General features: G+C 44.7%; 2 protein-coding genes across 2 annotated transcripts; both read right to left on the bottom strand.

Moving 5' to 3' along the window:
• Window positions 1–1,399: 1,399 nt before the first annotated feature.
• On the bottom strand, window positions 1,400–4,463 carry LOC123257370. The gene is made up of 4 exons (XM_044716187.1): window positions 4,011–4,463; window positions 3,238–3,915; window positions 2,771–3,087; window positions 1,400–2,681 (listed from the first exon to the last, which is right to left on the bottom strand). Exons 1-4 carry the CDS (start codon window positions 4,461–4,463, stop codon window positions 1,400–1,402), a joined length of 2,730 nt encoding a protein of 909 aa, XP_044572122.1.
• A 1,876-nt stretch (window positions 4,464–6,339) lies between these two features.
• LOC116655392 lies at window positions 6,340–11,612 on the bottom strand. The gene is made up of 2 exons (XM_032453257.1): window positions 9,970–11,612; window positions 6,340–9,914 (listed from the first exon to the last, which is right to left on the bottom strand). Exons 1-2 carry the CDS (start codon window positions 11,227–11,229, stop codon window positions 9,903–9,905), a joined length of 1,272 nt encoding a protein of 423 aa, XP_032309148.1. The 5' UTR covers window positions 11,230–11,612; the 3' UTR covers window positions 6,340–9,902.
• Window positions 11,613–16,250: the final 4,638 nt, after the last annotated feature.

The raw sequence follows: 16,250 nt of genomic DNA, 5'->3' as shown, positions 1-16,250 counted from the left end.
CGTCACTGGTAGATGAGTGAGCGGGCGAGAGTTTACTATGCTCTCCGCCTCAATCAGCAGGTTCTCCAGTACGTGCTCCTTGGGCGCAAGTTCCTTCATCGTGTGCGTCAGCACCTTCTTCACGCACTGCACCATCCTTTCCCAGGCGCCACCCTCAGCTGGGTTCGCCGGGAAATTGAAGATCTATTCGACTCCTTTGGACGACAGCTCGCCCTGGATCTGTGTAGGCTCGAACACTTCGCTGAACCTCCTGGCTTCGCGGTCGGCTCCAACAAAGTTCTGTCCATTGTCGCTCCTAATCCTGACGACGGGTCCACGTCGGCACATAAAGTTCCTCATAGCGATTATGCAGGAATCGGTGGACAAATCGTGAGCCATCTCCAAGTGGATAGCTCTTGTGGTTATACATGTAAACAGTGCCACCCACTTGTGATCGTGCCACCCATCGTGAGCACCACCCACCTCTTCTCCATGCGTCGTCCAACCGTCACAAATAGCGGTCCAAAATAGTCCAATCCGGTAAGCTTAAAGGGCCATCCGTTGGCCTCCAGCCGGTCCTTTGGTAGGGGACCCATCCCATGAGTTAGTCCCATGAGTTGGTCGTGCCCTTCGCAGCTTGCAAACGTTGCATTTGCTCACCACCCTGCGTAGCAGCCTCCGTAAATTCGTAGTCCAGAACTTCTGCCGGATCGCTCCGATGGTTGCCTCCGTGTTTTGGTGGCACATCCTCTCGTGGTGATGCTGCACGATCATCTCCGCCAGTGCCTCATCGTGACACAGTAAGATCGGTCGACGTGCGCTGCATGGCACACACGTCGCGTCGTCAATCCTTCCGCTGGCTCGCATTACTCCGTCCTCGTCGAAGTATGGGGACAGCCCATGCAATCGGCTGCCCTTGGCGACTTTCCCTTGGTTGTTCTCAGCAAACGCTTCTCGCTGCGATTGCCGTACTAGTGCGCTCAGCTTCAGCGCACTCCATCGACGTCAGTCCGTGATCCTCTCCATCGTATCGTAGTCCACGGCACCTTCGAATAAATCTGAGCACCCATGCGGTGCTCCTCAACAGTCGATTGTAGTTCGAGAATCTCTGCAAGGATATGAAGTTTACCATGACCAAGGCAAACTCACATTTCATTTCCTCTTCGTCGGGCGTCGGAGGGATCCATCCCTCGCTCGACCTTGGCCAGCTTTCCTCAGCTTTCCTCATCGGAGCGCATTTCGTTTTGGAGCTTATGAAATGCGCGTGCACGTCTCCGTTCTCGTAAGTGGCCCGCCAATAGGCCGCTGCCGCGAACGCCGACTGACTGGAGTCCACGAAGATGTGCAGCTGTGGCATCCGTACGCGTCCACCGCCGAAGTAGTAGCGTGGGCATCGGAACTCTTCGATCTTGCTCATTTCTTACCCCCAATCCTCAAAGGCTGCGGCCAAATCATCTGGTAGCGGCTCGTCCCAGTTGACTCCTTTCCGCCAAATCTCTCTCATTAACAATTTGGCAGTCACCATGTAGCAGTTCAGGAATCCAATCGAGTCAAACGTGGACATGACCAAGCGAAGGAACTCCCTCTTGGTAGGGACGCGTTCCCCTGTGTTCACGATTCTCGGGACTCGATGATATTTGATGCCAAACTTGAAGTCATCTGTAGCCGGCTGCCAGTACATTTCTAGTACCTTCTCCTCAGCTTCGGTCCGTCTGACGCTAGCGATGGATTCAAGTGGGTTCAACGCTTTGACCACACTTGCCGAACTGGAAGTAAATCGACAAAAGTGAAATCCTGCATCTGCATGAATTTCTCTCACCCGTGTTGAAACGGCGATATATTCTTCTTCACTGGTGAAACTGTCGACGTAGTCGTCCACGTAGTGGTATTCCTTGATGGCCAGGGCTGCTCGCGGGTTCGTGCTGCTGTACTGCGAGGCATTCACGGTCTTCACATAGTCCGCTGAACATGGTGAGCAAGCTGCTCCGAACGTCATCACTTGCATCTCGTATACGTCCGGCTCCCGCTGGTCATCACCGTTTCTCCACAGGAACCTCTGGGAACCTGTATCCTGTGGCTGCATCAGTACCTGATGAAACATCTCCTTGATGTCTGCACAAACCCCAACTGTTCCTTCCCGAAAATGGAAGAGCACTGCTGGGAGTGGCTTGTAGCGCTGTGGGCCTTTCAGTAGCGCTGAATTGAGGGACACGCTGTTCACCTTGGCAGCCGCGTCGAAGACCAGCCGGTTTTTTTCAGGTTTGTTCGGGATTTCCACCCCGAAATGCGGCAGGTACCATAACTTGCCTTCCTGGAACCTCTGGACTTCCTGGGGCTTCAGTCGTCGTGCATACCCCTTCTTGACGTAATCATCAATTAATCCCTTATAGGCCCGCGCGAAGTCCACGTCGCGCCTCATTTTTTTTTCGATGTTGACGAGTCTCTTGTAGCTCTCCGGCAGGCTCACCTCGTCGTCTCTCCATAACAGCCCGGTTTCATATCGTCGACCTACTCGCTTAGTCGTCTCCTCCAGGATTCTCATGGCCCGTGCGTCGCCGCCATGTGTGACTGACGGCGCCAGCTCCACTCCGCCAGCTGCGACTGGCTGTGCCGGCTTTACTCCGAAATTCTCGATCTCGAAATAATCGCTGACCATCTTCTCCAGAAGATAATCCTGGGGCACGGGGCAAGTGCGGTGGCTGCTGCAAATGGTCCTCCAGATCCATAGCTTCTTGTTTTGAGGGGTATTCCAAGATGCGCATGATCCAGTCCAATTAGGATCCTCGGTGACGCATTGTTGTACGGCTTCACAGGCAGGCGCGCATTCGCCTTCACTGCCTGTACATCATCCCAACGCAGGCTCTGCATCGGAAGGTTCAAATTGGCTACTCCGTACACGTTCTTCAGCTCATGGCGCTTTGGCTTGCCCGCTGCACTGATCTGCAGGTTGACCACTTTCGTGTGCTCTTTGGCAGATTTCCCACCAAACCATTGCACGTTCAGTTGGCGACTCTCGACTTTCAGGTTCAGGTTGCGGATGAGTTCGTCGTCGATGTGCGTGACAGACGATCCTTCATCCAGCAATGCATAGGTGTCGACATGCGTATTCTCCCCGTACAACGTCACGGGTAGAATCCGGAATGGTAGGTGGCATCCAATCGAATCAACGCATGAAGGTTCCGATGCGTCAATTCCTGGCGGTCACACGTCGATCGCCTTTCAACCTGCTCACGCACCGCGTCTATAACTGCGGCTGACGTGGGACGGCTCCTCTCGTTGGAATCCACTGGTCGTGGAATTCCACTCCGTTTGCTGCTGTCTCTGAATAGCCGTCGGTCCTGACTGCTCCTCTGCGACGTACGGCCGTCTAGGATGTCCAGGTGACTCGTGGAGAAGGTAGTGATGCCTGATTTGGCATCCGTAAACGTTGCATCCGCGGCTCTTCCTGCAGAACCGAGACATGTTTCCGGGATCCAGACACGAGAAGCATAGCCTCAACTTCCTCGCAGACTCCATCCGCGTCGTCGTAGAAACGCCGTTGAATTCTTTGCAGTCCCTGATCTGGTGTTGGCCCTCGCATATAGGGCAAAATCTGGGGCGGTCGGCATACCGCTCCTCCTCGCGAACACTATTCGCGTGCAGGATCCTTCGCTTCGGTTGCTCCTTGGCTCCAACGTCCGTGATAGTGCACACTAGTCTTGCGAATTCATGAAGCCATTCGCTCAGATGCACTACTGTCGAATACGGTTGTATCGTGACCGCGTGTTTCGCCCAGTCCAACCTCTTGCTCAGCGGTAACTTGGCGATCAGCTCCTCCATAAGGGTTGGGTTCCCTAGGTGCTGGCTGCCGATCGTGGTTGACTGCAGGAACGCTGCCAGGTTGCTCACCTTCGTCGCGAACGGCACGATCCTTGCGATGGTGGCCTCTTGAATTGGCTGCACATGATAAGTAGCTCCGGACGTCCATACTGGAATTGAAGCTGCTCCATAACAGCTTCTACGTTACTGGGATGGATGAGCAACGACTTCACTGTCTCGCGGGGGTCGCCTTTCAGGGCTTTCACTAGCCGCTGGTTGTTTTCCAGTTGTGAACACTGGTAGGCTGCCGTTGTCTCCGTGAACGCGCACAGGAATATTGGCCATTCCTCTGGCTGACTCTCGAAATCGGGAAGATCAGGCAATCTACGTGGCGTCCATCCAGGTATTCTCGCCGTCGCCACTTCATATGACACGGGCGATGGTGCAGAAACCTCCAAGCTGTGTGTCGGCTCCCCTGGCGGATGAACATAACCTAGCCCAGGCGGAGAATAGCCCACTGTTTTTGTTGGTGTGTGTGTCCGTGGGACAGGTTGCCCGTTCGCACAATGGCTGCCGAGCGTCGACGCCAAATTTTCACTCAATTGTGGCGACAAACTTGCACTCAATTGTGCCGTCAACTGTAGCGATAACATCACTCCAAGCTCCGTTTGCAGGTTGTCACTCATCTGCCTGGGCAGGTTTCTACTAAAACTCTGCTGTTGCGCTGCTCCCTGGCGTGGCAGCATTCCACTCAAACATGACTCCAACGCCGCGTGTCCCGATTCCAACGGAATCCCTGGCGGCCTCTGCTTGTCCTCCACTTGCCCTTGCCTTTTCCAGTTCCGACTCTAGACGTGCGATCCTTTCCATTAGGGCCGCCACTTGTACAATTGTGGGGTCCGTAATCTGTCCCGTTGCTTCGGGCTGCAGGTTACTTGCCGCTTTTCTGACGGCTGTTCCACTTTCCTTCGGAGTCTGTGGCCGCTGCCGATCACCAGCCACACTCGCAGAGCTTGCCGGGGTGCAAGTTGCTGTGGCCATGGTGGTCGCAGTTGCGGGAACACCCGAGGCTTCCAGCCTGGGGCTCCGCCGGGGCGAATGTTTCGTTGGCATCATCTTGCAGAGTGCGAATAAAAGATAATGTCGCCGCTCGGCCGATCACGGGGAATGCCTTTAAACAAACACTCTAGTGTTGGACAATAGTTGGAGTTCTGTGTTGTTGATGGTTTTATTCTGGAAGAGTTACATTAATTACTTATCTTTACAACTACTTAGTCTTTAACCTACCGCAGTTTCTCATCCCTCTTATCGTGATGGCGCAAATCGGTCTAGATTTTATTACATCAAGGGATAATTCAGGGGAAAATAAATGGTCGGAAGGACCTGGTTGACCTATTTGGAACAGAAAATTTTATTTTTTCAAGTAAAAGATTAGAGTCAACTTGACCAAGAATGAGTTTATGAAGGAGCATGGCCCCAGCACAAGTACGACGTACCTGCAATGGTGGCAGGTCTAATAACTTTAGCCGACAACGATATGGTGGAAGAAGACCATCTGAGTCCCAGTTTAAATATTTTAAGGCAAATAAAAGAAACTGCTTTTGCACTGATTCAATACTTCTTTGATGAACCATATACTGCGGACTCCAAACGCATGAACAGTATTCAAGGATCGGACGAACCAAAGAGATATACAACGTTTTAGTGGTAAAGGGATCATCAAACTCTTTTGACCAGCGCTTGATAAATGCAAGTACTCCTCTGGCTTTATTAACTGTTAGAGAAATATGTTCATTAAACGACAGCTTGTGATCGAAAAGAACTCCAAGATCATTCATTAAGGAAACACGATCTAAAAAGTGATTCCCAAGTGAGTACGAGATGACATGAGGCGTGCTACGGTTAAACGTCATAACCTTGCATTTTGAGCAGTTTAGTGAGAGGAGATTATTAGAGCACCACACGAATACTTCGTCAACGTCAAACTGTAGATGTCTATGAAGAAAGTGGTCAGAGTAAGAAAAACAGAGCTTCACATCATCAGCATACATAAGTGTAATAGCATAGCTCACGACACTAGGCAAGTCGTTAACAAAGAGGATAAACAGAAGAGGTCCTAAGTGACTGCCTTGCGGAACACCAGATCTTACTTTTATAACTTGAGATGTGATGTTCTTGAACAAAAGCAAATTGCATATAAAAAATATTCTTGTTCGGCACGTGACTGATTTTTTTTTTCGGCACGTGCCGAACAAAAATATTTTTTATATGCTTTTTGTATGATTTATATGATTGCAATTTTGTACACCTATATAGCATATTTTCGTCACTAAAATAGATCTGGACAGGCGATTCACACAGTTAGGAATACTGTAATTGTAAGGATAAACACCAAAACTATTTTTTTCAGCTCCATAGATTTTGACATTCAAGAAGGTGGAATAATTAAAAACCTTTTCAAAGACGTAAAGAATTTTTCGATAGCAAAGGTTTTGGAATTTGGTTAGTTTAAAAATGTAGGGTTATAATGAATATTCCCCGAAGAAGAACACCTTTGCCGACTATATTTCGCTTTGTTTTATTTATTAAAATATGTCCGCTTCGGATCGCTGCTGGTGTTCGACTGACTCCGCTCTCATCCCACGCGATCTGCATCAACCCTCATAATTCGCTGAAAGAACAATGAGAGCGATGAGAGCACAAGAGAGAGAGAGAGCCAGAACCGAAAACAAGCAACAACACCGACTTATACTAACAACCGTTTACCGTTATACACTTATACACTTATATACACTTCTCGTTAATAGTAATACATACATATATACATTCTGTAGCAATCCTGCTACAATTCGGCCGTCCTGACATTTAAAGATCCCCTGATCTTGTGATATTTTACAATTGAATCTTACATCTATTTGACTTAGATACTATTAGTTATTTATTTACAATAATTTACATAATATTTGAGCTTCATCTTCGTTTACCTATCCAATGTTTAATGTTCTGACTACTCCAAACACCTTGATATGGAATACGTGACAACTGAAAACCTTCAACATCTTTAATTAAATACCTATCATTTCCTAAAATTTTGTCTATTACGAATGGACCCTTATGTTTGGGTATTAACTTTCTTGCAACGCCAACAGTACAATCAAAATTCTTAACCACGATATAGTCACCTACCTTATATTCTGAACTTGCTTTCTTTTTCTCATTGTAATTTCTTTCATTGTCTTTCTGCAACTTTGTTTGACACTCTGTTCCTTTTGTCCTAATTTCATCTAAATTCCTAACATTATCGGTATCATCTAATTCTTCTAACTTTTGCCTTAATTCATCTATAATTTTTCCTTTTTGTGCGATTCCAAATAACATTTTGCTCGGCATTTGCGCAATGCTTCTCTGCTTTGTATTGTTTAATGAAAACTCAACATCTTCAATAACTGTATCCCAATGCAATCCCTTTTCTGAGTCTGCCAATTTCGCTATCATTGGTCCTATTATTCGATTGATTCTTTCCACTTGACCATTAGCTTGAGGTGACCCTGTTGCTATTTTTACGTGCTTAACATTATAATCTTCGAGAAATTTCTGAAAATCTTCAGATGTAAAACAACTGCCCCTATCCGAAACGATACAAGTCGGTCTACTATACGATCTAAAATAGTCTTTCAATGCTATAATAACTTCCTTTGTGTTTGTTGTTTTTGTTGCATATAACCTAACATATTTTGTAAACCCATCTATGACAACAAAAAGATGTTTATTTGACCTTCCCTTATCCACTGGCCCGTAGTGATCAATATGTATAATCTCGAATGGTACACTCCCTTTTGGAATGCTGTGTAAAAATCCTTCTTCTTTTCCTGATTTCGGTGAAAACGCTACACACCTCAAACAGTTATCAATATGTCTAACAACTTTCTCTTTCATATTTGCAAACCAATATGTCCTAACAATTGCATCCATAACCTTATCTCTACCTAAATGACCTAACTCATTGTGATATTTATACAGTATCTTGTCTTCCATTTCCTCTGGAACATAAAACAACAATTTTCCATCATTCGCTTTCCTATAAATTACTCCATTTCTCATCTCAAACATTTTATCATCTTCTTTTTCTAACCTCATTCTAATTTTCTTTAACTTTTCATCTTTCGCTTGACATATAACTAAATTGTCTTCAAAACTCACTGTTTCTACTACACATATGTTAGTATTCCTACTTAAGGCATCTACATGTTGCATAAGCTTTCCCGACTTATGAACTAACTCAAAGTCATACTCGAGTAACTCTAACGCCCACCTCGCAATACGCGGGTTAAGTTCTATTCTGTTCAACGTCAACGTCAATGAATTACAATCAGTAACAATTCTAAACCGTCTACCTTGCACATATATTCGGAATCTTCGTAGAGCATAAATAATGGCTAACGTTTCAAGCTCAAAGCTATGATATTTTGCCTCATCTTTCGTTGTAGCTTTCGAAAAATAAAATATAGGATGCAATTTCTTATCCTCTTTCCTCTGTAATAATACCGCACCAAAACCATGTGCACTTGCGTCTGTATGTAGTTCCACCTCATCCTTATAATAATATAAACCTAGTACCGGTGCTTCTATGAGCTTCTTTTTTAGCATTTCAAAACAATCTAACTCTTTTTCTCCAAACACAAATTCGCTATCTTTTTTCAACAATTCATATAATGGTTTTGCAATCCTCGAAAAATCCTTTATAAATCTTCTAAAATATGAACACAATCCTAAAAAGCTTCTAACTCCATGCACTTTGTTGGGGACTGGAAAATCTCTGATGGCTTCGATTCCTTTATCATTTGCTTGTATTCCTTCACTCGACACCAAAAAGCCTAAGTATTGAACACTCGTTTGTAGAAACTCGCATTTATCCATTCTTAGTTCTAATTTGTTTCTTGCTAATCTTTCAAAAACTTCTTTAAGTACACTCAAATGTTCTTCAATTTCTTTACTCGCGATCATAATATCGTCCATGTATATAACCACTTTTCCTTCTCTTATCATGTCTGCAAAAATTTTATTGATAAATCTTTGAAACACCGCCGGTGCGTTTTTTAAGCCCATTGGCATCCGCATGAATTCAAACTGCCCTAGCGGCGTCATAAATGAAGTATATTTAATTGATTCCTTCTCAAGAAACACATGAAAGTATCCATGTTTAAGATCTAATTTGGAGAATATAGTCTTATTTACTAATGTGTCCAATAAATCATCAATTAAGGGTAATGGATAATTATCTTTAATCATTGTCTTATTAAGCTTCCTGTAATCCACACATAATCGCAAATCACCTGTTTTTTTCTTAACTAACACTATTGGAGATGCATATTCTGACTCACTCGGCCTAATAATTCCCTCTTTTAAGTACTCGTCTAATATGCTCTGTAACTTTTCTTTCTCTGTATAAGCTAACCGTCTCGGAGAACTGCTAAAAGGTTTCGAATCATCCAACCTCAGCTTTATTTCACACTTAACCTCTGGTTCCTTTGGTCTTTGTTTATTAACATAAAAATTTTCTATAATTTTCATAAATTGCTGTCTAACCTTATAATCCACTTGTTCACCAATTTTGTATTCTACAGATTCATCTTCAATATCAATATTCATCAGTTCCTTTTCCACTATGTTTATGTCTACTTCCGTTGCTTCTTGAAACCTAACTGCATTTCTAATCTTTGGTTCATGACTAACTAATACTTCTTTGCTTATTATCCGACTTTCACCACTAACCTTATTAACATCAACATCACTAATTATTTTCTCTTCATTACTAACATCATTACTGTTTTTAACATTCTCTAAGTTTTCTACCGTAACCAACTTCAAGGTGTCAAGGTTCAGATTTAGATCACATGCTTCCATAAAGTCCCTTCCAAGAACTACATCATGACTCATAGATTTGTTTGCCACAACAACTAAATGAAAATGTATTTTATTGACTTTTTTCTTAATATAACATAATATTCTACCATAAGTTTCTAAACAACTTTCATTTATTCCATGATATGAACTTAAAACTGGTATTTTACAAGCATCTTCGGGTACTTTAGAAATTTTAATAAAAGAAATTGGGCTTCCTGTATCTATGAGGCATTCTGTAATTAACTTGGTATTAGTATTATCCTTAAAGTAAATTTCAAAATATCTTACATAATTGTTCTTGCCCTCGTTCTTAATTTTGTTTTTCTGACACTTCGCCACAAAATGTCCCATTTCGCCGCATGCATAGCACGAACCTTTCTCACGTCTTGGCTTCCTGCACTCCTGCGCCCAATGTCCTTTAGCATTGCAATTATAGCAACGCGTGTCCTTGCTGTCCTTCTCGTCCTTGTTCACTGCTGTCTCCTTCCTGTCACCATAAGACTTAGGCAACTCCACTTCCGCAAATGCACGTCTGATAAGTGCAACATTTTCAAAGCACTGAATATGTGCTTGATTTCGCAGCCCTTGATTCGGAATTCCTTCAATGATGCGATTTATCATTTCTTCTGAATCTATGTTGATTTTCTGACCAAGCATCACCTTGTCATCCACGTAGCTTCCAAAACTTTCACCGGAACTCCATTTACGGTTCTCGAATTGACGCCTTGCCTCTAACTTCGAGACTTTATCCGAAAACATTGAAATTAGCTCAGCGGTTAACTCCTCCAACGGTAGCATGATGCGCTCAGGGTTTGCATGTAGCCACACGTTTGCTTTTCCCTTGATTTTGCTAATCATCAACATCTTAATATATTGTCCACCAATTCCATAAATGGTTGCAATATTCTTCATTTGCGTAATCCATTTTCGTGCGCAAGTTTCACCCGAAAATTCAGGCACAACTTGTGTTGCCATGCCCAACGAAACGTCGATGCTTGGGTTGCAAAATTCCAAGAACTTCGACTTCTCAGCATTGCCTTTTTCCACCTCTTCTTTGGCGCCTGCTTTTGCGTTGCTGCTGCCGGCTTTATTCCTGTCCTTGCATGCACACTTTTCAACTTTGTCTTCTCCCTCGCCGCCGTCGTCGTTGTTGTTTTCGCCGCCGTCTTTGCTGCTGCTCCCGTCTCCATCTTTGTTGCTCCTTTTGTCTCCGTCTTTTCTGCTTTGATCGCCGCCAACTTTGCTCTCATTTTTACCGCCAATTTTTCCTTCACCTCCAGCTTTGTCGTTTCCTTCACCTCCAGCTTCGTCGTCATTATCGTTTTCATTTCCGTTGTTTTCTAAGTCCAAATCTTCCTCATCTTCGTCTTCAACGTTGCTTCCATCGCCGTCTTCGTCTTGATGATTAACTAATTCCAGATAATTACTCGACTCCGTTGACATTTTGCTTAAACGCAATATTAATTCGCGCTTTGTTCCTGTTGTTGGTAGTTGTAACACACTCAACCACTTTTTTAATTGTGCAATTGATGCGTTGCTAACGTCCATTTTCGTTTTATTTAATTGTTTTTAATTGTTTATTTGGCACAAGATCGGCCCACTTCTGATTTTGTAGGGTTATAATGAATATTCCCCGAAGAAGAACACCTTTGCCGACTATATTTCGCTTTGTTTTATTTATTAAAATATGTCCGCTTCGGATCGCTGCTGGTGTTCGACTGACTCCGCTCTCATCCCACGCGATCTGCATCAACCCTCATAATTCGCTGAAAGAACAATGAGAGCGATGAGAGCACAAGAGAGAGAGAGAGCCAGAACCGAAAACAAGCAACAACACCGACTTATACTAACAACCGTTTACCGTTATACACTTATACACTTATATACACTTCTCGTTAATAGTAATACATACATATATACATTCTGTAGCAATCCTGCTACAAAAATTTTAATTAAAAATTTGCCCAAAATTCTATGTAAAATCCAAAATTGTTTCGTAATTGTGGGAAACCCAATTGTTTAAACAAATTAACAGATGGGAGGCCTATGCTTATGAGAGTTTCTCTATATAATAAATTATCAGAAAACAAGAAAGGAAAGCTAATTTTGGGCGGAGCCGAAGTTGATATAACCTTGCAGTTAAGCAGAAGCTCATATTATTATTTTATATATATCGATTCGTATATAGTTGTCCGATCCTTATAAGAATTTCACCACAAAAAAATTTCTAATAAAAATATTGGAAAAAGCCCCAAGCAGCTTTAAAAATTGCAAGGTTATGCCATTTTCGATCGTTCAGTTATATGGCAGGTATAGGATATAGTCGGACGATCCTTATGAAACATAGGATTAGATTGCCCAGAACGGAAACCGTAGATAGTCCCATCATTCTAGCTTCAAAAACAACAAAGTTAAGCCAATTATCCTAATAAAATTTTGCAAATCGGATAAGATTGCCCAAAATGCAATCTGTAGTAAGTCCCATCGTTCTAACTTAAAAAACATGCCACATCATAAATATATGACAGCTATAGGATATAGTCGGCCGATCCTTATAAATTTTTCCCATAAGACGTTTTGACCAAATATAATATGTGTGGAAAGTCCCAACCCTCCAACTCCAAAAAACACCAAAGTTATGGGATTTCCGATCAATCAGTATATGGTAGCTATAGGATATAGTCGTCCGATAGACAAATAAAGTAAGAGTTGAAAGAATTTACTCTATATTTTCAAGTTTATTGCTCACATACATGAACCAGCTCAAAAAACCCAGCAGTACTGAAATTCCTGTCACCGCCTTTTCCGGCCGTGATGTAAAATTTCAATAAGGTTTGCCCTTCGAACGTCAAAGCAAAGTAGGCGAAGTAATTCTCCGGCCCTCTGCTGCTGCTAGAGTTCGAGATTCGACGCATATTCATTCATTGTCATTCTAAATATTTTACTCGAAGAACTTTAACCCCATGGTTCAATGATTAGGGTATCTGTCTGTTAAACGTAAGGTCGTCGATTTCATAAGGTAATCGACTCCAAGCAGAAAAATCTTTATTATGGGTGTTGAGCTATTAATGGTTTTTAATAGCGGCCAAACGAATTAAATTCCACAGTTCAATTTTCAAGGCAATTTCAATATTTTTATTTCTCGAGGGTTCAACTCTAACCCAACTTGCAGCTGTTCCAATCAATACAATAATACAAGTACCCAAGCTTAGCAATACGAACTTAGCAATACGAACGCACACAAATGCACGATTTGCTGGTGTGCAGCAGCTCTCCAAAAAAGCTCCCCAAAGCGCATGCGCTACAAATACCAGCAAAGCGCATGCGAACGGGGAGATGTAAACAAAAACCAGAACTGCCGATAACCCGCCGCTGCTACTCAGATTTATAACATATGTGACTTATTTAGCAGCTTCGCCCTTGTCTGCTTGGCTCAACATCCTCCCCCCGTTGAAGGCTGAATCTTCAACCGAATCCTTGACAGGCAGCAGACACAGCCGTGACACCGCACGCTTAGTCACTCCCACCGCTGTTTTGAGAACGGCCACACGGTGCACTCCGTCACGCCCAGGAACCAGCTCCAGTATCCTGGCCAGAGGCCACTTCATTGGGGGTAGATTTTCATCCTTCACCAGGACTATGTCTCCAACAGCAATTACAGGGCCAGGGGTGCGCCATTTGGAACGCTGCTGCAACAGCGTAAGGTACTCCTCCTTCCAACGAGCCCAGAAAACCTGCTGCAGGAAGGAGACTCTCTGCCACCCATCCAGCCGATTAAAGTTTAGCGCAGTAAGGTCCGGCTCGATGAATGTTGAAGGCGGTCCGCCATTTAAAAAATGAGCCGGCGTCAGGACATCTAGATCCGCAGGATTCTCTGAAATCGACACAAGGGGCCGAGAATTAATAATTGAGGCGATGCGGCACAACAAAGTCCTTAATTCTTCAAAGCCAAGAACTGCGGGACCAACTGCACGATAAAGATGGTGCTTAGCCGTTTTCACTGCTGCTTCCCATAGACCACCAAAATGAGGAGAGCGTGGAGGAATAAATCGCCACTCGATAGACTCAGACAGGCAAAAATCGTGCAGAGAAGCCTGGTGCTCCTGGCTGAGGAATCTTTGCTTCAACTCCATAAGCTCATTCTTGGCACCCACAAAGTTGGTGGCATTATCCGACCATATCTGTCTGGGTTTACGTCGCGTACAAATAAACCGTTGGAGGGCGCTCAGAAACGAAGCGGTGGAAAGGTCCTTAACTAACTCCAAATGGATTGCCTTCGTACTGAAGCAGATGAATACGCTTACATAACATTTAATAGGGCCCTTATTCCGAGTCTCTGCCTTGTAGAAAAACGGTCCGCAAAAATCCACACCAGTGACATCAAAACATTGGAATCCTGCAACTCTCTCGGTCGGAAGATCGGCCATAACATGCTCCAGTAGACGAGGCTTTGCGCGAAAACAACGTACGCATTTGTTCACAACCCTTGAAACGGTCTTCCTCCCCCCAATGGGCCAGTATTGAGAACGGATTTTCGCCACTAGTGCCCGAGGACCAGAATGCAGGTTCTTCTCGTGAAAGTGAGTCACTATGGCCGAAGTGACGGGATGGCCTCTGGGAAGGATGATCGGATGACGTCCGTCAAAATCCAACGCAGAGTTCCGCAATCGCCCGTCAACACGAAGCAAACCATCATTATCCACAAAGGGAGCAAGCGAGGCCAGAGGGTTTGAGGGCGGAACCAATCTGCGTGACTTTAGTAAGCTTATCTCTTCCTTAAACTCGGCAAGCTGGACGGCGCGCAACAGTAGATGGGTTCCTCCTTTGAGATCCTGAACAGAAATCCCTTCGTGACGGATGCGGCGGCAAAACTTGAAGACGTAGGCGAACACTCTCTGTAGGGAGGGAAACGAGTTGGCAAACTTTGACAATGCGGCGATATCCCTGGGTGGAGCCGTAGCCAATAAAGTCCTGGCGCGAAGTTCGATGGCTGCCTTTTCGGCCACAACAGCAATGGGCCAATCATCCTTGGAACCACGAAGAAATGGAGGGCCTTGGGACCAAAGCTGGGAGTTTAATAGCTCAGTGGGAAAAGAACCTCTGGACAGTAGATCGGCTGGGTTGACGGCAGTAGGAACATAAAGCCATTTCATTGCCTTGGTGAGCTCCTGAATGGAAGAAACGCGATTAGAAACAAACACGTTAAATCGAGCAGGTTCATCTTGAATCCAGGATAGGGCAACCAAGGAGTCACACCAACAATAATAATCTCCTTTATATGTCCCAAGATCAGCAACTTCAGCCATTAGTCTTGCTAGCAACTCAGCTCCACATAACTCTAGCTTCGGTATTGTCTGAGTTTTAATGGGTGCCACTCGACTCTTTGAGCATAACAGCCGACAATCAGAACCTGACAATACATACACGCACGCTCCATACGCATCTAAACTAGCGTCGCAAAATCCGTGGACCTCCAGCCTTTCTTGACAGGGAATGACTAACCGAGGAAACTTAATTCGCTGAATTTGGTCAAAACTGGAACAGAACTGTAACCACTCGGAGAGAAGGGATTGAGGAAGGCTTTCATCCCATGACAAATTTTCTCGGCACAGCTTCTGCAACAGGATCTTTGCCCTGGTGACTACAGGACCTACCAAGCCCATTGGGTCATAAAACCGAGCGACGGAAGATAGTATAGATCTCCTGGTGGGTTTGGCGGTGGGCTGAAGAGCTTCAAAGGAAAAAAGCAGCAGGTCAGCTGAAGGATCCCATGGTAATCCAAGAGTCTTTGTGAACGGACTGCCATCGTCAAATTTCAAGTAAGACTCTCTATCACTTTCGGGCACGCCTTCCAAAACCTCTGGGATGTTGGAGCACCATTTCCTTAATTGAAACTGACCCTTGTTCAACAGGCTCGATGTCTGAGCTATTATCTCAAGCGCTTCAGTCTTCGTTGGGGCACCAGATATAAGGTCGTCCACATAAAAATCCTGGAGGACAACACGAGAGCCAACGGGAAAACCGGCACCTTCATCCTTAGCCAGCTGGTGCATTGAGCGAATAGATAAAAAAGACGCTGGCTTTGTGCCATACGTCACGGTGTCGAGCTTAAAAACCTTCACGTCATCGTGGATAGAATCTCTCCAGAGGATGCACTGCAGCAAACTATCATCCGGAAAGACCCTTACGCAGCGGTACATCTTGCAAATGTCCCCAGTCAAAGCTACAAGGTGGGACCGAAACCGAAGCAATGTATGAAAAAGCTTAGGCTGAATCACGGGGCCGGACATCAGGACATCATTGAGGGAATAGCCGGAAGCCGTAGCAGCCGAACCATCGAACACAACTCTCAGCTTAGTGGTGGAACTTTCTTCCTTCAGGACGCAGTGGTGGGGAAGGAAATACTGGCACTTACCTCGCAATTCCTGCGGCACCAGAGACATGTGACCCAGATCCAAGTATTCCTTGATGAAAGACGAATATTGGGTCCTTAAATTCGGATGACGATCCAGCTTGCGCTCAAGTGAATGGAACCGCCGCAAAGCCTGTGCGTAGGATTCCCCTAACAG

This window comes from Drosophila ananassae, chromosome 3R (genome assembly GCF_017639315.1).
Source record: "Drosophila ananassae strain 14024-0371.13 chromosome 3R, ASM1763931v2, whole genome shotgun sequence".
NCBI lineage: Eukaryota > Metazoa > Arthropoda > Insecta > Diptera > Drosophilidae > Drosophila > Drosophila ananassae.
The sequence above is the reverse complement of the archived record's forward strand: the minus strand, read 5'-3'. Positions and strand labels throughout refer to the sequence as shown.

Excerpts from the sequence above, each read along its gene's own strand:
- LOC123257370 (XM_044716187.1), bottom strand. The coding sequence starts at position 4,463 with ATGAGTGACAACCTGCAAACGGAGCTTGGAGTGATGTTATCGCTACAG. Across the intron at positions 3,916-4,010 it reads AAGGCGACCCCCGCGAGACA|CCAATTCAAGAGGCCACCAT; the intron begins GTGAAGTCGTTG and ends TATCATGTGCAG. Across the intron at positions 2,682-2,770 it reads GTGAAGCCGTACAACAATGC|CAGCCACCGCACTTGCCCCG; the intron begins GTCACCGAGGAT and ends GACCATTTGCAG.
- LOC116655392 (XM_032453257.1), bottom strand. The coding sequence starts at position 11,229 with ATGGACGTTAGCAACGCATCAATTGCACAATTAAAAAAGTGGTTGAGT.